General features: G+C 38.8%; 1 protein-coding gene across 20 annotated transcripts in view; it reads left to right on the top strand.

Annotated features, from left to right (window-relative positions):
* The window catches only part of ZMYND11 (zinc finger MYND-type containing 11), a 139,811-nt gene extending 117,248 nt beyond the window's left edge, over window positions 1-22,563 (top strand). For 19 of the 20 annotated variants that reach the window (XM_032622366.1, XM_032622356.1, XM_032622367.1 and 16 more), the window contains 5 exons: window positions 970-1,177; window positions 1,564-1,632; window positions 2,428-2,700; window positions 3,020-3,205; window positions 20,267-22,563. In XM_032622366.1, the coding sequence (XP_032478257.1) occupies window positions 970-1,177; window positions 1,564-1,632; window positions 2,428-2,700; window positions 3,020-3,205; window positions 20,267-20,389 (859 nt within the window). In that variant the 3' untranslated portion in view covers window positions 20,390-22,563. The remainder of the gene's footprint in view (window positions 1-969; window positions 1,178-1,563; window positions 1,633-2,427; window positions 2,701-3,019; window positions 3,206-20,266) is intronic. The other variant, XM_032622373.1, reaches the window with a different exon arrangement.
* The last annotated feature ends 1,117 nt before the right edge of the window (window positions 22,564-23,680 follow it).

The raw sequence follows: 23,680 nt of genomic DNA, 5'->3' as shown, positions 1-23,680 counted from the left end.
TCTGTGCTGCACTGTTTTATCATTGTTTCTCAGTTAAAGGCAGTGGCAATGTATATAGAAGTGCCAACCTAATAAATTACACGCAGTGAGGACCCTCACTGGGTTCCAGCTGCTAATTAATAGCTTTCCTTAACCCCATTTTGGCAGCACCTCTGCCAGCTGTCAAATGAGGTGGGAACAGTCATAGGTCCCATGCACTGTATGCTTTGTGGTACCTTCCACTGGCACATGGTAAGCCCTGGTTGAGTTGGATACTAATTTAAGTCCAGTCAAGCAATTAGCACCCAGGAAAATTTTTGTAAACTTCTAGTATTCTTCCCAATAGAACGAAATGTAGTTTTAGATCAACTTATGTGTTCGCAGTTGAGTACTTGGTTGCTGAATGGTACAAACAGTTTTCCATTTGTTAGTCATGGTTCATCTGATGAATAGGGATGTGATGACTTACTAGATAATAGTTGTTAGATGCCCTCATTTTGTATGTAAGTGTCTCATGAAAATCTCTCGGCATTTACAAATGATTCTATAGTTCTAACATGCAAATAGCTAGATTTTGAATAATTTACAGTATTCAAAACAATGAGGTATTGAACGTTTTAAAAAGAGCTGTAAATCACTCCCATTCTGAGAACTTTGCTTTGATGACTGTGAAAAACAAATGTCACTTCACCTATTTTCTACTTGGTAAGAGTTTTTATTCAAGCCACAAATTGTACTTTACAATTGGTAGTGTTTCTACCATTTTGGAAATTTCTTCCTCTTCTTTTTTTTTTGATGTGGACCATTTTTAAAGTCTTTATCGAATTTGTTACAGTATTGCTTCCGTTTTATGTTTTGGGTTTTTGGCCACGAGGCATGTGGAATCTTAGCTCCCCGTGTGTTGGAAGGCGAAGTCTCAACCACTGGACGGCCAGGGAAGTCCCTCCCATTTTGGAAATTTCTAACCATCCCTTTCAATGTTGTTCACAGGGCCTGGATTCCTTCTGAAAACATACAGGACATCACAGTCAACGTTCACCGGCTGCATGTTAAGCGCAGTATGGGCTGGAAGAAGGCCTGTGATGAGCTGGAGCTGCATCAGCGCTTCCTTCGTGAAGGGAGGTTTTGGAAGTCTAAGAATGAGGACCGAGGGGAGGAGGAGGCAGAATCCAGCATCTCCTCTACCAGTAATGAGCAGGTGAGAGGCGCCAGTGAGAGCCTGTCGGTTCTTGTTCTGAATGTGCAGGTGTCAGCGCACACTCCTCACTGGAATGAGCAGATTCTGACTTTTCTTCTTCCTTTCGTGTAACATTTGTAAAGTGCTCTGCGAAAGAAACCAGAACCAGTTCCAATACACGGAAGCCACCACCAACCCTGATCCTGACACTACCAGCACATTAGCTCTTTCAAGCCCTCGGCCCAGAGGAATCATTCTGTGAGTGCCAACCACGTGGTCCTGAAAGAGCTAATGCGAAAGGGAACAAGTGCTCACCCCTGACCTGTGGGTCCCTGGCTAGTCTTAGCAGCAGAGAAGTGTTTCATAGTGTCGGGAATAATGTGCTGTTACTTTTATGATGCCCACAGCTAAAGGTCACTCAAGAACCGAGAACAAAGAAAGGACGACGTAATCAAAGTGTGGAACCCAAAAAAGAAGTAAGTTGCCTGCCTTGCAGTGTCCAGGTGGCAATTGAAACAGGAAATATTTTCACAGTTGTGATCAAGGCAGTGCTCCTCACAGGTCCTTGCGAAAAGCATTGCCGTTAGTCAACCTGTAGCAACCAAGTTGGACTCAGTCTTCCCACTGTTCCCGTCATAGAGTAACACACGGGAGCTGCAAGTCTCCTTACCAGTTAAACAGCAGTGACCACGGCTGGCTAAGTGGGAGGGCACTTTGCTGTATTTTCTAGAACTCTGATATTTTCTCATAGTACTAATAAAAAACAAAGTGTTTATCCAACATATCAATGAGGCCAACATTTAAAAACTGGAGGAAACTATGGCTGAGCTCAGCCTTTTAAAATTATATAATCCATGCATATTTTAAAATCAGGTGTAAATATGGGCAAAATCCTAACACATATTCAGTGAGAAGTGGTCTAGGGTATTTGTTAAAGAATCTAAACCAAAGAAGTGACTATAAATTGATAATGATTTTGTACGATAATTTTTTTTAGTCTGTTTTGAAAAGAAAAACCATAATATTGATATGTAATTGTAAATGAAGAAGTTCCTGTTTAGAATTATTGTACCTACTAATTGCATGTGTTTTAAATTTTTTTTAATTAATTCATTTTTAATTGTAAAATACACAAAACAATTTTCCATTTTCTTACATGGTTTTTGAACTGCAGTTTTTTATATGGCTGTTTATGTATATCACTCTGTTTTTCTCCTAATAGAGCTTGCTCTTGAACTAGTGAATTGTATAGCACTTTCCTTATCCTTTAGGAACCAGAACCTGAAACAGAAGCAGTAAGTTCCAGCCAGGAAATCCCCACGATGCCTCAGCCAATCGAAAAAGTTTCTGTATCAACTCAGACCAAGAAGTTAAGTGCCTCTTCACCAAGAATGCTGCATCGAAGCACCCAGACCACCAGTGACGGAGTGTGTCAAAGCATGTGCCACGACAAATACACCAAAATTTTCAATGACTTTAAAGACCGAATGAAGTCTGATCACAAGCGAGAAACTGAAAGAGTTGTACGAGAAGCTCTAGAAAAGGTAACGCAGCCTCCACCGCCAGTGTTGCCTTCAGACATCTGGGCAGGATAAGTGAATAGTCTTCCTATTGTGGTTTAGCTTCTGTCACTTAGGCATCAACCAGGTAGCTGCTTTTTAAAACTAGGACTATAATAAAATATCTTTTTATAATATTTTAATTAAAGTAGCACTTTTCTCATCTAAAATATTTTATAGCCCTTAATGAAATAAAGGGAAGAGGTACATCAGTTAAGTAGAAACTATGTATTAAGGTTTTGCTTAATGGTCTGTGTAAATTATGAGCTGACATATTGTGGGTTAACTTTTTTTTTCATTTCAGCTGCGTTCTGAAATGGAAGAAGAAAAAAGACAAGCTGTAAATAAAGCTGTAGCAAATATGCAGGGTGAGATAGACAGAAAATGTAAGCAAGTAAAGGAAAAGTGTAAAGAAGAATTTGTAGAAGAAATCAAGAAGCTAGCAACCCAGCACAAACAACTAATTTCTCAGACCAAGAAGAAGCAGTGGGTAAATACCACTATTTTCTTAGAATCTGATTTCTAAAAAATATACCATAGGTATGATGAAAATTAATTCAGAAAGATATATATGGCATATGCAAAAATTACTCCTGAAATAAGTTCTGATGTGAAATTGTCAACTTTAATTAACTAAAAAAATTTTTTTAAAGCTCCAGATCCCACATTACTGAGTATTGCTCAGGATTATTTTGTTAAATTGAGATTATGATACTTTGGGACATAACATATTTAGTATAACTGATTTATATAACTTTTCCATCTATGCAAGTATTTTATTTTGATAAGTGGGCTGGCCCTGACTTTTGCTGGTAACTCCTGACAGGTAATATCTAACTTGTAAAATTGTAAATGTAAGTGTCGTAATAGCAAATAAGGATTTTCAGATTTTACTGCACTTAACATTTATACATTAGATTCTAGTAAAGAAATCGATTACTTTTACTTTATGATAGTAACATCTCACGGGTCTCTAACTTAACTGACAAATGTTCATTTTTTATGTCCTGTTTGTGACTCCTGTCTTCCGCTCAGATCAGCAGCTTCTGAGCACACAGATGTTTCTCTGCCAAATGACTGAGCTATGTGAACAAAGTTTTGTTCCCAAAAGCTCATAGCTTGCTTTTAATTTTGATGAATTACTGTATGAAGTTTTGTGATTCTTCATTTGATCCAGACTACATTCTGAAAAGAGTCTTTAAATATATGTAAATGTTTCATGAGGGAAAATAAACATTTTAAAATTTTTGATGAAGAAGGAAAGGAAGGAAAAGAGAAACGTATAACTTAGAAGAACATATGAAGATAACGTAGAAGGAAAAACAGATGAATGATGAAATATAAATATCACTAGATCGAATTATTAAGGTGTGCTCAAGATCTTATCAAGCAGAATGCCCCAACACCATGTCTATAATTCTGTCTTCATGCAAAGATGAGAGAAAGCTAGAAAGTAGACACTAGACTTGTAAGGGGAAGTTCCCATAAGTTTACTCATGAATCAAGGAAATGGGAAGAGGTGGCTAAAGTAAAGAATTATAATACTGCTTTTTATAACATTTTACCGTTGATGAAACAGCTGACTTATTATACCTATTTGATTCCACATATAAATGATACCATGCGATATTTGACTTATTTTACTTAGCGTAATACCCTTGAGGCCCATCCATGTTGTCCCAAAGGGCAGCATTTCCTTCCTAACTCGTGGCTGAATAACCTTCCAGTGTGTGTGTGTGTGTGTGTACGTGTGAGTGTGAGTGTAGTAGTATATATACATACATCACACTACGTTTTCCTTAATCTGTTCATCCATCGATGGACATGTAGGTTGTATATAGATATCTTGCCTATTGTGAATATGCTTCAGTGAACGTTGGAGCACAGATATCTTTTCGATACCCTGTTTTCATTTCCTTTGGGTAAATACCCAGAAATGGAATTGCTGGATAGTATGGTAGTTTTATTTTTAACTTTTTGAGGAACCTCCATACTATTTTCCATCATGGCTGCACCAGTTTACATTCCCACCAACAGTGCACAAGAGTTCCCTTTTCTCCACATCCTCACCAACACTTGTCTTTTTTTATGATGGCCATTCTAACAGGTGTGAGGTGATACATCACTGATACTGATTAGCATTTCCCTGGTGATTGGTGATGTTGAGCTGTTTTTATGTATCTGTTGGCCATTTGTATATCTTCCTTGGAAAAATATCAATTCAGGTCCTCTGCCTTTTTTTTTTTTTTTTTTTTTTTGTGGTACGCAGGCCTCTCACTGTTGCAGCCTCTCCCGCCGCGGAGCACAGGCTCCGGATGCGCAGGCTCAGCGGCCATGGCTCACGGGCACAGCCGCTCCATGGCATGTGGGATCTTCCCGGACCGGGGCACGAACCCGTGTCCCCTGCATCGGCAGGCAGACCCTCAACAACTGCGCCACGTCTCTGCCTATTTTTTGATTGGGTTATTGGGAGTTTTTTTTTCCCACTGAGTTGTATGAGTTCTTTATGTATTTTGGATATTAATCTCTTATGGGATATGTGGTTTGCAAATATTTTTTCCTATTCCAAGGTTGCTGTTTTATTTTGTTGATGGTTCTCTTTGCTGTGCGGAAGCTTTTTAGTTTGATGTAGCCCCACTTTTTATTTTTACTTTTGTGGCCTTTGCTTTTGGTGTCAAACAAAAAAAAAAATCATTGCCGAGACCAATGTCCAGGAGCTTACCCCCTATGTTTTCTTCTAGGAGTTTTATGGTTTCAGGTCTTGCGTTAAAGTCTTCAATCCATTTTGAGTTGATTTTTGTGTATGGTGTAAGATAGTGGTCCAGTTTCATTCTTTTCCACGTCATTGCCCAAGTTTTCTCAATACCACTCATTGAAGAGACTATCCTTTCCCCATTGTATACTCTTGGCTCCTTTGTCATAAATTAATAGACCATGTTTGCATAGGTTTATTTCTGGGCTCTCTATTCCATTAATCTATGTGGCTGTTTTTTTTGGTTTGTTTTTTACATCTTTATTGGAGTATAATTGCTTTACAATGGTGTGTTAGTTTCTGCTTTGTAACAAAGTGAATCAGTTATACATATACATATGTTCCCATATCTCTTCCCTCTTACATCTCCCTCCCTCCCACCCTCCCTATCGAACCCCTCCAGGCAGTCACGAAGCACCAAGCTGATCTCCCTGTGCTATCTACTTGCTTCCCACTAGCCATCTACCTTACGTTCGGTAGTGTATATATGTCCATGCCTCTCTCTCGCTTTGTCACAGCTTACCCTTCCCCCTCCCCATATCCTCAAGTCCATTCTCTAGTAGGTCTGTGTGTTTATTCCTGTCTTACCCCTAGGTTCTTCATGACATTTTTTTTTCTTAAATTCCATATATATGTGTTAGCATACGGTATTTGTCTTTCTCTTTCTGACTTACTTCACTCTTTATGACAGACTCTAGGTCTATCCACCTCATTATAAATAGCTCAATTTTGTTTCTTTTTATGGCTGAGTAATATTCCATTGTATATATATATGCCACATCTTCTTTTTCCATTCATCCGATGATGGACACTTAGGTTGTTTCCATCTCCGGGCTATTGTAAATAGAGCTACAATGAACATTTTGGTACATGACTCTTTTTGAATTATGGTTTTCTCAGGGTATATGCCCAGTAGTGGGATTGCTGGGTCATATGGTAGTTCTCTTTGTAGTTTTTTAAGGAACTTCCATATTGTTCTCCACAGTGGCTGTATCAATTCACATTCCCACCAACAGTGCAAGAGGGTTCGCTTTTCTCCATACCCTCTCCAGCATTTATTGTTTCTAGATGTTTTGATGATGGCCATTCTGACTGGTGTAAGATGATATCTCATTGTAGTTTTGATTTGCATTTCTCTAATGATTAATGAAGTTGAGCATTCTTTCATGTGTTTGTTGGCAGTCTGTATATCTTCTTTGGAGAACTGTCTATTTAGGTCTTCTGTCCATTTTTGGACTGGGTTGTTTGTTTTTTTGTTATTGAGCTGCATGAGCTGCTTATAAATTTTGGAGATGAATCCTTTGTCAGTTGCTTCATTTGCAAATATTTTCTCCCATTCTGAGGGTTGTCTTTTGGTCTTGTTTATGGTTTCCTTTGCTATGCAAAAGCTTTGAAGTTTCATTAGGTCCCATTTGTTTATTTTTGTTTTTATTTCCATTTCTCTAGGAGGTGGGTCAGAAAGGATCTTGCTGTGATGTATGTCATAGAGTGTTCTGCCTATGTTTTCCTCTAAGAGTTTGATAGTTTCTGGCCTTACATTTAGGTCTTTAATCCATTTTGAGCTTATTTTTGTGTATGGTGTTAGGGAGTGATCTAATCTCATACTTTTACATGTACCTGTCCAGTTTTCCCAGCACCATTTATTGAAGAGGCTGTCCTTTCTCCACTGTACACTCCTGCCTCCTTTATCAAAGATAAGGTGACCATATGTGTGTGGGTTTATCTCTGGGCTTTCTATCCTGTTCCATTGATCTATATTTCTGTTTTTGTGCGATTACCATACTGTCTTGGTTACTGTAGCTTTGTAGTATAGTCTGAAGTCAGGGAGCCTGATTCCTCCAGCTCGGTTTTTCATTCTCAAGATTGCAGTGGCTATTTGGGGTCTTTTGTGTTTCCATACAGATTGTGAAGTTTTTTGTTTTAGTTCTGTGAAAAATGCCAGTGGTAGTTTGATAGGGATTGCATTGAATCTGTAGATTGCTTTGGGTAGTAGAGTCATTTTCACAATGTTGATTCTGCCAATCCAAGAACATGGTATATCTCTCCATCTATTTGTATCATCTTTAATTTCTTTCATCAGTGTCTTATAATTTTCTGCATACAGGTCTTTTGTCTCTTTAGGTAGGTTTATTCCTAGATATTTTATTCTTTTTGTTGCAATGGTAAATGGGAGTGTTTTCTTGATTTCACTTTCAGATTTTTCATCATTAGTGTATAGGAATGCCAGAGATTTCTGTGCATTAATTTTGTATCCTGCTACTTTACCAAATTCATTGATTAGCTCTCGTAGTTTTCTGGTAGCATCTTTAGGATTCTCTATGTATAGTATCATGCCATCTGCAAACAGTGACAGCTTTACTTCTTCTTTTCCGATTTGGATTCCTTTTATTTCCTTTTCTTCTCTGATTGATGTGGCTAAAACTTCTAAAACTATGTTGCGTAAGAGTGGTGAGAGTGGGCAACCTTGTCTTGTTCCTGATCTTAGTGGAAATGCTTTCAGTTTTTCACCATTGAGGACGATGTTGGCTGTGGGTTTGTCATATATGGCCTTTATTATGTTGAGGAAAGTTCCCTCTATGCCTACTTTCTGCAGGGTTTTTATCATAAACGGGTGTTGAATTTTGTCGAAAGCTTTCTCTGCATCTGTTGAGATGATCATATGGTTTTTCTCCTTCAATTTGTTAATATGGTGTATCATGTTGACTGATTTGCATATATTGAAGAATCCTTGCATTCCTGGAATAAACCCCACTTAGCATGGTGTATGATCCTTTTAATGTGTTGTTGGATTCTGTTTGCTAGTATTTTGTTGAGGATTTTTGCATCTGTGATATTGGCCTGTAGTTTTCTTTCTTTGTGACATCCTTGTCTGGTTTTGGTATCAAGGTGATGGTGGCCTCGTAGAATGAGTTTGGGAATGTTCCTCCCTCTGCTATATTTTGGAAGAGTTTGAGAAGGATAGGTGTTAGCTCTTCTCTAAATGTTTGATAGAATTCTCCTGTGAAGTCATCTGGTCCTGGGCTTTTGTTTGTTGGAAGATTTTTAATCACAGTTTCAATTTCAGTGCTTGTGATTGGTCTGTTCATATTTTCTATTTCTTCCTGATTCAGTCTTGGCAGGTTGTGCATTTCTAAGAATTTGTCCATTTCTTCCAGGTTGTCCATTTTATTGGCATAGAGTTGCTTGTAGTAATCTCTCATTATCTTTTGTATTTCTGCAGTGCCAGTTGTTACTTCTCCTTTTTCATTTCTAATTCTATTGATTTGAGTCTTCTCCCTTTTTTCCTTGATGAGTCTGGCTAATGGTTTATCAATTTTGTTTATCTTCTCGAAGAACCAGCTTTTAGTTTTATTGATCTTTGCTATCGTTTCCTTCATTTCTTTTTCATTTATTTCTGATCTGATTTTTATGATTTCTTTCCTTCTGCTAACTTTGGGATTTTTTTCTTCTTCTTTCTCTAATTGCTTTAGGTGCAAGGTTAGGTTGTTTATTTGAGATGTTTCCTGTTTCTTAAGGTAGGATTGTGTTGCTATAAACTTCCCCCTTAGAACTGCTTTTGCTGCATCCCATAGGTTTTGGGTCGTCGTGTCTCCATTGTCATTTGTTTCTAGGTATTTTTTGGTTTCCTCTTTGATTTCTTCAGTGATCACTTCGTTATTAAGTAGTGTATTGTTTAGCCTCCATGTGTTTGTATTTTTTACAGATCTTTTCCTGTAATTGATATGTAGTCTTATAGCATTGTGGTCGGAAAAGATAATTGAAACAATTTCAATTTTCTTAAATTGACCAAGGCTTGACTTGTGATCCAAGATATGATCTATCCTGGAGAATGTTCCATGAGCACTTGAGAAGAATGTGTATTCTGTTGTTTTTGGATGGAATGTCCTATAAATATCAATTAAGTCCATCTTGTTTAATGTATCATTTAAAGCTTGTGTTTCCTTATTTATTTTCATTTTGGATGATCTGTCCATTGGTGAAAGTGGGGTGTTAAAGTCCCCTACTATGAATGTGTTACTGTCGATTTCCCCTTTTATGGCTGTTAGTATTTGCCTTATGTATTGAGGTGCTCCTATGTAGGATGCATAAATATTTACAATTGTTATATCTTCTCCTTGGATTGATCCCTTGATCATTATGTAGTGTCCTTCTTTGTCTCTTCTAATAGTCTTTATTTTAAAGTCTATTTTGTCTGATACGAGAATTGCTACTCCAGCTTTCTTTTGGTTTCCATTTGCATGGAATATCTTTTTCCATCGCCTTACTTTCAGTCTGTATGTGTCTCTAGGTCTGAAGTGGGTCTCATGTAGACAGCATATATATGGGTCTTGTTTTTGTATCCATTCAGCCAATATGTGTCTTTTGGTGGGAGCATTTAGTCCATTTACATTTAAGGTAATTATTGATATGTATGTTCCTATTCCCATTTTCTTAATTGTTCTGGGTTCGTTATTGTAGGTCTTTTCCTTGTGTTTCTTGCCTAGAGAAGTTCCTTTAGCATTTGTTGTAAAGCTGGTTTGGTGGTGCTGAACTCTCTCAGCTTCTGCTTGTCTGTAAAGGTTTTAATTGCTCCATCAAATCTGAATGAGGTCCTTGCTGGGTAGAGTAATCTTGGTTGCGGGTTTTTCTCCTTCATCACTTTAAATATGTCCTGCCAGTCCCTTCTGGCTTGCAGAGTTTCTGCTGAAAGATCAGTGGTTAACCTTATGGGGATTCCCTTGTGTGTTATTTGTTTTGCCCTTGCTGCTTTTAATATGTTTTCTTTGTATTTAATTTTCGACAGTTTGATTAACATGTGTCTTGGCGTATTTCTCCTTGGATTTATCCTGTATGGGACTCTCTGTGCTTCCTGGACTTGATTAACTTTTTCCTTTCCCATATTAGGGAAGTTTTCAACTATAATCTCTGCAAATATTTTCTCAATCCCTTTCTTTTTCTCTTCTTCTTCTGGAACCCCTATAATTCGAATGTTGGTGTGTTTAGTGTGTCCCAGAGGTCTCTGAGGCTGTCCTCAGTTCTTTTCATTCTTTTTTCTTTATTCTGCTCTGCAGTAGTTATTTCCAGTATTTTATCTTCCAGGTCACTTATCCGTTTTTCTGCCTCAGTTATTCTGCTCTTGATCCCATTTCATTTCATTTATTGTGTTGTTCATCGTTGTTTGTTTCATCTTTAGTTCTTCTAGGTCCTTTTAAATGTCTCTTGCATTCTGTCCATTCTATTTCCAAGATTTTGGATCATCTTTACTATCATTATTCTGAATTCTTTTTCAGGTAGACTGCCTATTTCCTCTTCATTTGTTAGGTCTGGTGGGTTTTTATCTTGCTCCTTCATCTGCTGTGTTTTTTTCTGTCTTCTCATTTTGCTTATCTTACTGTGTTTGGGGTCTCCTTTTTGCAGGCTGCAGGTTCGTAATTCCCGTTGTTTTTGGTGTCTGTTCCCAGTGGTTAAGGTTGGTTCAGTGGGTTGTGTAGGCTTCCTGGTAGAGGGGACTAGTGCCTGTGTTCTGGTGGATGAGGCTGGATCTTGTCTTTCTGGTGGGCAGGTCCACGTCTGGTGGTGTGTTTTCGGGTGTCTGTGGACTTATTATGATTTTAGGCAGCCTCTCTGCTAACGGGTGGGGGTGTGTTCCTGTCTTGCTAGCTGTTTGGCATAGGATGTCCAGCACTGTAGCTTTGGTCGTTGAGTGAAGCTGGGTGCTAGTGTTGAGATGGAGATCTCTGGGAGATTTTTGCCGTTTGATATTATGTGGAGCTGGGAGGTCTCTTGTGGACCAGTGTCCTGAAGCTGGCTGTCCCACCTCAGAGGCACAGCACTGATTCCTGGCTCCAGCACCAAGAGCCTTTCATCCACATGGCTCAGAATAAAAGGGAGAAAAAGTAGGAAGAAAGAATTAGTAGAAGTAGAAAGAAAGAAAGAAAGGAGGGAGGAAGGAAGGAAGGAGGGGAGGAAGGAAAAAAAGATAAAGTAAAATAAAATAAAGATAAAATATAAAGTCATTAAAATAAAAAAATAATTATTAAGAATAAAAAACGGACAGATATAACCCTAGGACAAATGGTGGGAGCAAAGCTATACAGACAAAATCTCACACAGAAGCATACACATACACACAGAAAGAGGAAAAAGGGAAAAAATCATAAATCTTGCTCTCAAAGGGCACCTCCTCAGTTTGGGATGATTCGCTATTTATGTATTCCTCAGATGCAGGGTACATCAAGTTGATTGTGGAGCTTTAATCCGCTGCTCCTGAGGCTACTGGGAATGATTTCCCTTTCTCTGTTCTCACAGCTCCCAGGGGCTCAGCTTGGAGTTGGCCCCGCCTCTGCGTATAGGTCTCCGGAGGGCGTCTGTTCTTCGCTCAGACAGACAGGACGGGGTTAAAGGAGCAGCTGCTTCGGGGACTCTGGCTCACTCCGGCGGGGGGGGGGGGGAGGGAGGGAGGGGCATGGAGTGCGGGGCGAGTCTGCGCCGGCGGCAGAGGCCGGCGTTATGTTGCACCAGCCTGAGGCACGCTGTGCGTTCTCGGGACCCTGGCAGTGGCAGCCTGCACAGCCTCCCCGGAAGCGGGGTGTGGATAGTGACCTGTACTCACACACAGGCTTCTTGGTGGCGGCAGCAGCAGCCTTAGCGTCTCACGCCCGTCTTTGGAGCTCCTTTAAGCAGCGCTCTTAATCCCCTCTCCTCGCGCACCAGGAAACAAAGAGGGAAGAAAAATTCTCCTGCCTCTTCGGCAGGTCCAGACTTTTCCCCGGACTCCCTCCCGGCTAGCCGTGGCGCACTAGCCCCCTGCAGGCTGTGTTCACGCCGCCAACCCCAGTCCTCTCCCGGCGCTTCAACCGAAGCCCGAGCCTCAGCTCCCAGCCCCGCCCTCCGCGGTGGGTGAGCGGACAAGCCTCTCGAGCTGGTGAGTGCCGGTCGGCCCTGATCCTCTGTGCGGCAATCTCTCCGCTTTGCCCTCTGCACCCCTGTTGCTGCGCTCTCCTCCGCGGCTTCGAAGCTTTACCCCTGCGCCACCTGCAGTCTCTGCCCGCAAAGGGGCTTCCTAGTGTGCGCAAACCTTTCCTCCTTCTCGGCTCCCTCCCACTGCAGGTCCTGTCCCTATCCTTTTGTCTCTGTTTGTTCTTTTTTCTTTTGCCCTACCCAGGTACGTGGGGGGGGGGGGGTTTCCTTGCCTTTTGGGAGGTCTGAGGTCTTCTGCCAGCGTTCAGTAGGTGTTCTGTAGGAGTTGTTCCACGTGTAGATGTATTTCTGGTGTATCTGTCGGGAGGAAGCTGATCTCCGTGTCTTACTCTTCCGCCATCTTCCTGGAACCCCCCCACTTCTGAATAACTAGGCTTTAAAATGCTTAGGCCCTGGATTGTACCTCACCCAGTTTCTGCCTAAAACTGAATCTATGTGTCTGTTTTTATGCCAAACCATACTGCTTTTATTTATACCCATTTTTTTAGATAAGGAATTTGAGGCTTATGAGATTAAACAGAGTGACTCGAAACCTGGTCGGTAGAGCTGGGACTCACCCTCCTAAGCTACTTCTGCTCGTATATCGATTCTCGTAGACTGGTAAAAGATTTAGAAGTATTCTTGTATTATCGTTATTCTTGTATTATCGTTATTCTTGTATTATAGTTAAATCTTACATTATTGTAAGAAGCAGTACAGTACTGTAGGACGAGAGAGTATGTAGGTAAACCAGATACCCAAAAAGTGGATGTTAAGATGGCATACAATCAAGAGAAACATAGTAAGAATGATACATCCTTTAAATATATTCACAAAGAAAGGCAGCAATACAAAATGAATGCATTAAGTAATAGAAGGGATGGTGCTGCCTGAAGTATTATCTGAGGATGAGGAAACTAAGAAGTTAAATAAACGTGGTCTCAACTCACTTGATTAATTAGCACAGATCTAAGATTCAAACCCAAATCTGACTATTACAGCTACTTGCTATCCACACTTTTTAAATAGTAACCTCACTGAAGTCACAATTGCTGACATAGTAAAATCACAGGAAATATACCAGAGTACTACTGACATCTGGACCAGAAAATGAGGGACACTCCTGTGCACTGTAGGAGGTTTAGCAGCAGCTACGCCTCTGTCCCCACCCCGAGTGACGACAGTCAAAACTGCTCCACACGTTGCCCCACAAGATGAAGGCTGAGAATTAACCACTGGTTTTAGACCATCAGTGACCTTGATAATAGCGTATTCAGTGGCAAGGCACGGGTGAAAGACTGCAGTGGGCTTAAAAAAGAGGGGAAGAGAATACTCTGAAATAACAAGTGTAGGTAATTCTTCCAAGATGTTTGGGAAGGGGAGCAGAAAAATGGGGGTGGTAGATGGAAAGAAATATGAGGTGAGCCTTTTTAAAAAACTGTGGTAAAACAAATTTACTATCTTAATCACTTTTAAGTTTACAGTTCAGTGCTGTTAAATCATTCATGTTGTGCAACGTCACTGCCATCTTATTCCCATAACTTCTTTCACCCTGTAAAATGGAAACTCTTTACCTATTCAACAGTCACTCCCTGTTCTCCCCCCTCCCCCCGCCCCCAGCCCCTGGTAACTACCATTCCACATTGTATCTGTGACTGTGACTACTGTTGGCACCTCTTATAAGTGGATCACACAGTCTTTTTAGGACTGGCTGGTTTAACTTAGCATAATGGCACCGAGTTTCATCCGTGTTGCAGTACATTGCAGAAGTTTCTCCCCTTTTAAGGCTGAATAGTACTCCAGTGCATGTATATACCACGTTTTTGCTTATCCATTTACCCACGGATGGTCACTTGGGTTACTTCCATGGTTTAGCTCTTGTGAATAATGCTTCTATAAACATGGGTGTACAAATATCTCTTTGAGATCCTGCTTTCAGTTCTTCTGGGCGTATACCCAGAGTGGAATTGCCTGGTTATATGGTAATTACGTTTTAAATTTTTTGAGGAACCACCATGCTGTTTTCCACAGCAGTTGTACCATTTTACATTCCCACATGACAGTGCACCAGGGTTCCAATTTCTCTACATCCCCACCAACTCTTGTTTTATTTTGATAGTACTCATACAAATAGGTGTGAGGTGGTGTTTCACTGTAGTTTTGATTTGCATTTCCCTAATGACTGGTGATGTTGAGCATCTTTTCATGTGATTATTGGCATTCCATTTGATAAATGTCTATTCAAGTCCTTTGCGCATTTTTTGAGTTGAGTCGTAGGAGTTCTCCATATATTCTGGATATTAATCCCTTTTCAGATACATGATTTGCAAATATTTTCTCCCATTCTGTGGGTTGCTTTTTTATTCCATGGATAATTTTCATAAAGTGCCATTTGTCTATTTTTTTGTTAACTGTGCCTTTGGTGTCATATCCAAAAATTCATTGCCAAATCCAGTGTCATGAAGTTTTTGTCCTTCGTTTTCTTCTAAGAGATTTATTGTCTTAGCTCTTACAATAAGATCTTAGAATTATGTCCTTGACGCATTTTGAATTAATTTTTGTATATGGTGTTAGGTAAGGGTCCAACTTCATTCTTTTGTATGTGGATATCCAGATTTTCCAGCATCCTTCGTTGAAGAGACTATCTGTTCCTCATTAAACGGTCTTGGCACCCTCATCAAAAAACAACTGACCATATATATGTTTATTTCTGTGCTCTCTATTCTGTTTCATTGGTCTGTATGTCTGTCTTTATGCCAGTACTTCACAGGTTGGATTAATGTAGATTTGTAGTAAGTATTGAAATCAGGATTATAATTCCTCCAGATTTGTTTTATTTTTTCAAGATTGTTTTGGCTATTTGGGGTCCCTTGAGGTTCCATATGAAAATGTGGGTGGGTTTTTCAATTTCTACTAAAAATGCCACTGGGATTTTGATAGGGATTGCATTGAATCTTCAGATCACTTTCAGTAGTATTGACATTTTAACAATATTAAGTCTTCTAATCCATGAACGTGGCATGTGTTTCCATTTATTTATGTTGTCTTTAATTTCTTTTAATTCTCATTGTATAAGTCTTTCATCTCCTTGGTTTAAGTTAATTCATAAGTTTTTGGTTTTTTTAGGCTGTTTTAAATAGAATTGTTTTCGTAATGTGCTCTTGAGATTGTTCATTGTTTGTGTATAGAAATGCAGTTGATTTTAGTGTATCGACTTTGTATCCTGCTACTTTGCCAAATTCCTCTTTTAGTTCTAGCAGCTTCGTTCTGGAGTCTTCAGGGTTTCTACATATAAGATCATATCGTATGCAAAGATAATTTTACTTCTTCCTTTACAGTTAGCATACCTTTGATTTCTTGTTTGCCTAAGTGCTCTGGCTAGGACTTCTAGTACTATATTGAATAGAAGTGGTGAAAGTGGGCATCTTTGCGTTGTTCCTGATCTTTGAGTATGATGTTTGCTGTGGGTTTTTCATATGTGGCTTTTATTATGTGGAGGTAGGTAGTTTCCTTCTGTTCCTGTTTGTTGAGTGTTTTTATCATGAATGCATGCTGAATTTTGTCAGATGTTTTTCTTCACTGACTGAGGTGACCATGTGGTTTTTCCTTCATTATGTTGATGTGGCATATTACATTGATTGATTCTTATATATCGCATCACATCATTGGTGTATAATTCTTTTAATATGCTGCCGAATTCCATTTGCTAGTATTTTGTTGAGGATTTTATCTCAGTGGTCATAAGGCATGTGGATCTGTAGTTTTCTTTTCTTGTAGTGTCTTTGGCTTGGTATCAGGGTTATTCTGGACTCACAGAGTGAGTTAGGAAACATTCCCTCCTCTTCCATCTTTGGGAAAAGTATGAGAAGGTTTGACAGCTCTTTAAATGTTTGGTAGAATTTACTAGAGAAGCCATCAGGTCCAGGGCTTTATTTATTGGGAGATTTTTGATTGATTATAGGTCAATCTGCTTATTAGTTATGGGTCTATTCAGATTTTTTCAAGATTTAGTCTTGGTAAGTTTTGGGTTTGTAGGAATTTGTCCATCTCATCTAGGTTATCCAGTTTGTTGTGTATAATTGTTAATAGTGCATTGTTACAATTCTTTTTATTTTTGTAGAATCAGTAGTAAGGTCCCCACTTTTATTTTTCATTTAGTAACTTGAGTCCTCTCTTTTCTTCTTGGTCCATCTAGCTAAAGGTTTATCAATTTTGTTTATCTTTTCAAAGAACCAACTTTTGGTTTTGTTGATTTTTCTTTATTATTTTCCTCTTCTGTATTTTGTTGACCTCTGTGCTAATTTTTTTTTTTTTCTTCCTCCTGCTAACTTTTGCTTTAGCTTGCTTTTTTACTAATTCCTTAAGGTGGACTTTTTGGCTACTGATCTGAGATATTTCTTCAGGTAGATATTACAGCTATAAATTTCCCTCTGAGCACTGCCTCACTGCATAACCTAAATTTTTCTTTGATCCATTGGTTGTTTAAAAGTTTTTTTAAATTTCCACAACTTTGAATTTTCCAGTTTTACTTTTGTTTTTGCTTTCTTATTTTACCCCATTGTGGTCAAAAAAGATACTTAGTATGATATCTACCTTTTAAAATATGTTGAGACTTAATTTGTAAAGTGTCCCACATGCACTTGAAGAATGTGTGCTCTTGTTGTTGGGTAGAGTGCTCTGTGTATATCTGTTAGATCTAGTTGGTTTATTGTGTTATACCCTCCCTTTCCTTACCTATGTCTGGTGGTTCTATCCCTTAGTGTGAGTGGGATGTTGAAGTCTCTATTATTGTAGAACTGTCTGTTTTTGCTTCTTATGTTTTAGTGGTCATTAATGTGTAAATATTTATAATTATTATGGCTTCTTGCTGTATTGAACCTTTTATTAATATATAGTGTCCTTCTTTGTCTGTTGTAAACTTTTTTTGATTTAAAGTCAATTTTATGTGAAATTAGTATAGCTACCTTGCTCTCTTTTGGCTCCAGTGTGCATGGAATATCTTTTTCCATCCTTTCACTTTCAGCCCATTTGTGTCTTTAGGTCTTAAGTGAGTCTCTTATAGACAGCATATTATAGATGTGTTTTTAGCCATTCTGCCAATCTGTGTCTTTTTTTTTTTTTTTTTTTTATAGGCGTACCTTGTTTTTTTTTTTTTTTTTTTTTTTTTTTTTTTTTTTTTTTTAAACATCTTTATTGGGGTATAATTGCTTTACAATGGTGTGTTAGTTTCTGCTTTACAACAAAGTGAATCAGCTATACATATACATATGTTCCCATATGTCTTCCCTCTTGCCAATCTGTGTCTTTTGATTGGAGAGTTTAATCTGTGTAAATTTAAAGCCCCATAACTTTTTTGACCCTCATTTCCTGCATTCTTGTTTTTGTGTTTAGTTGATTTTTTGTAGGGAAATTTTTAAGTTCCTTTCCTTTTGTTTATATGCTATAGCATTTTTCTTTGTGGTTACCATGGGAATTACATTTAACAGCCTAAAGTTATGAGACTCTAATTTGAATTTATAGCAATTTTAGTTTAATAACATATATAAAATCTCTGTTCCTTTACAGCTGCATCTCAACGCTTTTCGATTGCTGATGTTATAAGATCACATCGTCATACGTTGTGTGCCCAAAAACATAAATTAAAAATTCTTTTAGGGGCTTCCCTGGTGGTGCAGTGGTTGAGAGTCCGCCTGCCAATGCAGGGGACGTGGGTTCGTGCCCTGGTCCAGGAAGATCCCACATGCCACGGAGCGGCTGGGCCCGTGAGCAATGGCCGCTGAGCCTGCGCATCTGGAGCCTGTGCTCTGCAACGGGAGAGGCCACAACAGTGAGAGGCCTGTGTACCGCAAAAAAAAAAAAAAAAAAAAATTCTTTTAAATGTATTAGTCTCCTAAATTATGTAGAAAAAAGATTTGGGGTTACAAACTAATTTACAGTAATACTAGCTTTTATACTAATAACTTTTTTTCTTTAAATCTTGGTTTCTTAAATCGTAGAAAAGAAAAAGTACAGTTACAAGCCATCATAAGCCATAGTACTGGCTCTTATAATTGCCCATGTGTTTACCACAGTTGAGATCTTCTGTTTCTCCACATGGCTCCAGTTCACTGTCTAGTGTCCTTTCATTTCAACTGCAGGACCCCCTGAGTACTTCTTGCAGGTACAAAGGAGAGTTTTGCTGCATATAGGATTCTCCACTGACAGGTTTTTTTCTTCTTTTAGCACTCTGACTATATCAGGTCTTTTGGCCTCCAGAATTTCTAATGAGAAATCTGCTGATAACATATTGATGATCCTTTGTGTGCGACAGCTCCCCTCTTTCTTGCTGCTCTCAGGAGTTTCAGAAGTTTGGTTACAACATGTTTCAGTGTGGCTCTCTGAGTTCATCTGACTTGGAGTTACTGAATATTTATATTCATATCTTTCATCAGATTGAAGGAATACTGGCTAAAAACTTCCCCAGTATTCTCTCTGCTCATTTCTCTCTCCCCTCCTTCTGGGACGCCCATGATGCATATCTTGGTCCATTGGCTGATGTACCACAGGTCTTTTTAGGCTCTGTTTGCTCTCTAGTCTTTTCACCTCTCTTGTTAATTTCCATTGTCCTGTCTTCTCTCTGCTCAAATCTGCCTTTGAATCCCTGAAGTCAGCTTTTCACTTCAGTTAATGACTTCTCAGCTCCACGTTTTCTTTTTGGTTTCTATCTTTTTATTGATGTATGAACTGGAAACATCATTTTCTTGACTTTCTCCATATTTTCCTTTAGTTCTTTGACCTTCTTTAATAGTTGTGCTAAAGTCTTTGTCTAATATATCTGCCAGTAGGTCTTTTTCATGGCCAGTTTCTGTTGACTTGGCTTTTTTTTTTTTTTTTCCTTTGAATAGTCATACTTTTCTGCTTCTTTGTATGCCTTGTGGTTTTTTTGTTGAACACTAGACATCTGAATCTAGTAATATGGTAACTGGAACTCATTTTCTCCTCCTTCTCAGAGTTTGCTGTTTTTGTTTCTTTGATGGTTGTAGGCTGTCTCTTTCTGTGCCAAAGATCAGATTGAGGTGTAAACTAAATGCCTTCTTAGGTCTTTTCTGAGCCTCTCCTTGGGTATGCACATTCACTTTCTAATTTCTCCTGTATATGCAGTTGATTTTGAATGTCTGGCTTGCAAAAGGGGGAATAAAAGGGCAGTGGCCCTTTAACTCTTCGGAAAGTCACTTCAGCTGGAGGAGTTGTGACAGCGGGGGCGGGGGGTGGAACAGCAATGGCTGCCCATTTCTGTGACCAGAAGCGCATCTTTTTTGCCCACCCTGGCTCCCACAAGGTGCTCCATTCACAGCTGCTTGGGTGGAGAATAGGGAAGAGGTAGCTGTTACTGTGCTAAGAGCCGAAATTGACCAAAATTAACCATAACTTACTGTTCAAGCCTTCAGTAGACTTCAGAGTTCCAAAACAGTTACTTCAGACAGATTCTACAGTACAGCTGTTGTCCAGGTGGGAAGGTGGATCCTGGTGCTTCTGCTCTGTCATCGTTCCAGAATCTCAGGACCTTTTTAAGAAAATAGAAATTACTTACGCTTGTGTGCTGACGGGAATGACCTAGTGGAGATGAAAAAGTTGGTGCTGTGCCCGAGTCAGCGTGAGCTTGCTGACAAAGGACTGCGTGCCGAGCCTCAGCCGTCCATCCCATTGTTTCCGGCCATCCTGCTCAGGACAGAAAACATGTTCTTGGTGGTACTAGTTTAAGCTTGAGCCAGAAAGAGCTTTAAAAGCACAGTTTCAAAAGTCTGTCAATCAATCACTGTACCCAGCTTCCTATGCATTTCATCCCACGTTTAACTGCTGGTTATGGTTTCTTGCCTGCAGTGCTACAACTGTGAGGAGGAGGCCATGTACCACTGCTGCTGGAACACATCCTACTGCTCAATCAAGTGTCAGCAGGAGCACTGGCATGCGGAACACAAGCGCACCTGTCGCCGGAAAAGATGAAGGCTGGTTCTTTCTGGAGAATCACTGACGATTATTCTTCTCAGACACAGCGGTTTTTGTTTCCAAGAAGCCAAAATTGTTTAGAATTTGCTTCCCATTTTGCACCAGCCTTTAAACACTTTTCGTGAAGAAATTTTGCACAGTAGTTAAATCTTTTGTTAATGCTCCTCTGGAGTTTTTCAGGGGGTAAAAGTAACATCAGTGGAGGGTATTATTTTAAATAAATTTTAATTGAGAGTTTGTTGCATTTTCAGCAAATTTTAAAACATTTTTAGGTTTTACAGAGATTTTAACCTTTAAACAAACAACAGATCTTTAAAAAAAAACAGCAGGTGAATACAAGTGAGTTTAACAAAGAAACATTTAAAATAGATCTGAATGTAAGAACTACAGAACTGTTTCAGAAATAAAGCATACTACCTTGATGTGAAATTTATTTCTTAACCTTGTTGAGCTGGTTTTGTTCAGCTTAATTTACTGTTTAAAGGCATTATCTATTGGTTATGCCAGTGGGTATATGATTGATTGAATTTAGGGAACAGGGTTGACACAGCAGGTGCTAGTCCTGCATATTTTTTCTTAAATATTTCCCAATTGTGTTTTTCATTATTTCTTTTCAATATATAACTTTTATAACAAATTATTAGCTTTGATCTTGTAGTTTAAAATTGCAGGGAACTGGGGTAATCTTTTACTGAGCTGGATCTTAGAGAAAATGAATATTTAAATTTTAAAGTTTGCACATTTCATCTTTGTCCTAACATGAGTGCTTGTAACAAAATAAACAAAAATAAAATAAAAAGCCAAAAACTACCTTTATCCATACACGGAATTATAGATGAGGCATACAAATTTCTCTAATGCTTCCCTTCCCTCCCCAAATATCATCTGATTGATTGATTGATTGCCTATTATCTGGTGTCACCTCTTACATTGTAAGTTAATTCTGAAAGGAAAGAAAGCACTTAAGTTTCACAGAAGCCGTTATGTTTGTAGTAGTGGGTCATTGCCTACTAATGAACTCCACCACTGTACACAGAATGAAGAATAATGCATGTTAATTTTCTTGTATTAAAGATGCCGTGATTTGTAAAAAGTCTGTATTTTGCGGAATGTCTGGATTAAGAAGCATTACCGATAGGAATGGATCGATAGTTGAATAATGATTTTTTTTATACATAGACATATAAAATACAGCCAGGAAAACTTAAATTACTTTTTACAAAAAAAAAAAAAACCTCACAATTTATGTTTTTTCAAAGACTGATCTTAGACCAAGTCAAAATAAATTCCCATTTATCATTTATTTTTAAGGTTAGAGAAATAATTTGTAAATATTTATTTAGACCTTTGATATTTATTAAAGCAATTACACACCATGTAAGTGAGAGAATCAGGAGAAAAACCTTTTAAAAAGTTTTCTCCAGGTTTGTCAGGGTCACTCTAAAGAGCCTTCTGTGAAATAATCATCCATCCAGTCCTGATGCTGTTACAGATGGTGGTGACACAAGTTAATCGACAAGCTACTGCCCAGTGGCGCCCAATGGCTTGTAGGACCTGCCCAGTAGCCCCATTTCAGCACCGTACCTGGATTACGCAGGGACTCGGCACTCTCGGTCCCTCCTTGTTGCTGTGTGATTTGTCAGTGTTGCCACGGTGCCGTGGTCTGAGCGAGACGACGTAACCATGAACACTTAACCTTCTCTGATTGTTTTTCAAGTTTTAAAACTTCGATCCACCCCTATGAGAGCAAGTTATTGTGGAACTATTTTTGGTGTAAAATCATTCCAGAGTGTGTACTATTTACCGATAGCTGCATGAAAGTAAGATTCGTGTTACTTTGGCTTTTTTGTCTCCGTTGACACGGTTGCACATTTCCAAGTTACTACAGTGTGAAAACTGTGTGTTAAAAAAAAAAAAAAAAACAAAATTAAAAAAAGATTGTGGCCTGGTTTTGTAAAAGTTTTAGGTAAAATTACAATTGATTGTTTTAGGAATCATTATTAAAAATTTTCTGCAATCATAAAGCTATATCAAGGTGTTGCGCTTAGCCACTATGCACATTGTAATTATTCATCGTGGCTGTCCAGTTCTATGATGCATTCTGGCATTTTGTAAGCTGCTCTGACTAGCAATATATAGGTTCATTTAATGTGTTAACATTGGTTAATAAATGTATTTAAAAAAAACTGCCTTTAATAAATTGTTGATTTAGTCCATTCCCCTAAACCAAAACAAACACAACTGTATCACATGGTAATCATATACTGTGGGCTATCCATTGGTGACTTTAACTTTATATAAAATCAGTGTGTTAAAAATAATTTACTTAAACATTTGTTGAAGTTGAACTTACTTTTACCAGTTGTCAAGTTCAGGTTTGTTTGACTACAAAGCCCCTTTTCTGGGTAAACTTATGCTAGGCTGAACATAAAGATAGATAGAAAATTATTCAGTGAACATTTGAAAGTAGTCGATATCAATTTCAACGCATCTAGAATCACATCCATCATCTCACCTTGCATCACTGCACTCCTCCAACCAATTCACATGATGCCAACCTCAATTCAAGCCAGCGTCACCCTCCTGACCAGACTGTCATGCAGTAAGTGGCTCGACCCTCTTCTTTGCCTTCCTCGCTAATTCAGTGGTTCTTAAACTTTTGACATCAGGATCACAAGAGGGCTTGTTCAAACACTGCTGGTCCCCACCCCCGGCATTTTCATTGCAGACAAGTTCCCAAGTGTTGCTGACGAGGGCATCCTTTCATAACCACTGCTTTACTGATGATGAAAATAAAAACAGACCCTTTCATGAACAATATACATAAAGTTTCAGTATTTTACAGAGTCCTAGGGCCCATCTGTAGACTTCCCACCCCCATAAGGATCCAGGTCCCTCATGTTAAGAATCCCGGATCCAGTGAGATTAGAGAAGCAAAAATAGGAGAGGTAGCAAGAGTCCTGTTACTGTGGTCTAGATCAGAGCCTCTCAAATGTTCATGTGTACACAAATCGCCTGGGGCTCTAGTTAAAATGCAGACTCTGACTTAGATGGTCTGGTGGGGGGGTGGAGCTGGTGACTCTGCCCTTTCTCATAAGCTTCCAAGTGATAACTGCTTGTACTGGCCAGGGATCACACCTGAGAGGCTAGGTCTTAAAGGATATGTAAGTGCTCAGAAGTGCAACTACTACTACCACACTAAATTATAAACTATAAAACAATGCTGTCAAGTGAAATTATGTAACGTGAGGTACCTAAGAAATTTAAAATTTTCTAGTAACCATACTA

The sequence above is a fragment of the Phocoena sinus genome, chromosome 2 (assembly GCF_008692025.1).
Source record: "Phocoena sinus isolate mPhoSin1 chromosome 2, mPhoSin1.pri, whole genome shotgun sequence".
Taxonomy (NCBI): domain Eukaryota; kingdom Metazoa; phylum Chordata; class Mammalia; order Artiodactyla; family Phocoenidae; genus Phocoena; species Phocoena sinus.
Note: the sequence above shows the minus strand (reverse complement) of the source record. Positions and strands in the feature narration are given on the sequence as shown.